The sequence below is a fragment of the Trichinella spiralis genome (genome assembly GCF_000181795.1).
Source record: "Trichinella spiralis strain ISS 195 chromosome Unknown Scfld6373, whole genome shotgun sequence".
NCBI lineage: Eukaryota > Metazoa > Nematoda > Enoplea > Trichinellida > Trichinellidae > Trichinella > Trichinella spiralis.
Window position 1 is genome coordinate 1 of NW_003533312.1, and position 1,008 is coordinate 1,008.

The 1,008-nt window shown below is 43.7% G+C and overlaps 1 protein-coding gene across 1 annotated transcript; it reads left to right on the forward strand.

Moving 5' to 3' along the window:
* The first annotated feature begins 269 nt into the window (after positions 1-269).
* Tsp_12320 (cell division protein kinase 10) lies at positions 270-804 on the forward strand. The gene is made up of 3 exons (XM_003366215.1): positions 270-396; positions 469-596; positions 658-804. Exons 1-3 carry the CDS (start codon positions 270-272, stop codon positions 802-804), a joined length of 402 nt encoding a protein of 133 aa, XP_003366263.1.
* Positions 805-1,008: the final 204 nt, after the last annotated feature.

The following is a 1,008-nucleotide window of genomic DNA, read 5'->3' on the forward strand; positions in this document are numbered from 1 at the left end:
TAAACTGACTCGGTATATTGTTTGTGTACTATTTATTCCGCATTTTAAAGAACTTGTTGAAATTTGTTCATTTGGTGAAGTTAAATAGAATTTTCAGTAGTAAAAATTTATTCAGTGGTAACAACTATAATACAATGCAATACAATACAGTATAATACAAACAAAAATAAACTGTACAAAGAATAAGAGAATACAAAGTAAAGGAGCAGAAAAGGACAGAATTGCTCGGCAGAAATAAAAGTAGCAGCCTTGGATGTGGACCCCAAGAAATGATCCATGTACTGCAGGGATGTGGGCGGTTTCAAAATCGCAAATTATGGTTTGCGGCTGAAGGACAACCCCTAACGCTGCCGCTTTTGCAATTAAATTATGAAATATTTCACAATATGCAACTACGTATTTTCTATCAGTTAAACTATATACAAGAGGAATCAATTTAGATTCTTTAAATACATGAATGGTGAATAGCTGCTGGCTTGTTGCTGGCAGTGGGGGAAAACGTTTGGCCCGGCTTCAGTACATTACCGCTTTCGCCTTTTTGTACAGCGGGAACTGACAGGGAAGATAGCGAAAAGTGTCCCCGTGTACGAGAGCAGGTATTTCCTCCCCGCTTATCGTGAATGTTGCGGCATTCACTACTGCACGATTCAAGTACAGGGACGCGCACTTTTTCGGGTTGAACCGAAAGCCCATGGCGCTGGCCGTGCCCTGGATTTTGCACAGCTGTTGTTGCATAACCCCGATGGATGGGGCGAACAGCGCGATATCATCAGCGTAAGCCAGCGCTGTGATCGGCTGTCCTAACACGTTAACCGCAGTCGTTTCCGCCTCACACGGTAAAGCAGGTAAGACTGACCGCAAGAGTGGCTCAACAAACAAACAAAACAAGATACCACTGCAAGGGTCACCTTGGCGTACTCCGACTGACCAGCGCGCGGTAACGTGGGTTCCATTGGCGCCTTTGACAACAATTGTCGCGTCTTTGTACAGGTTCTTGATAAAAGATTC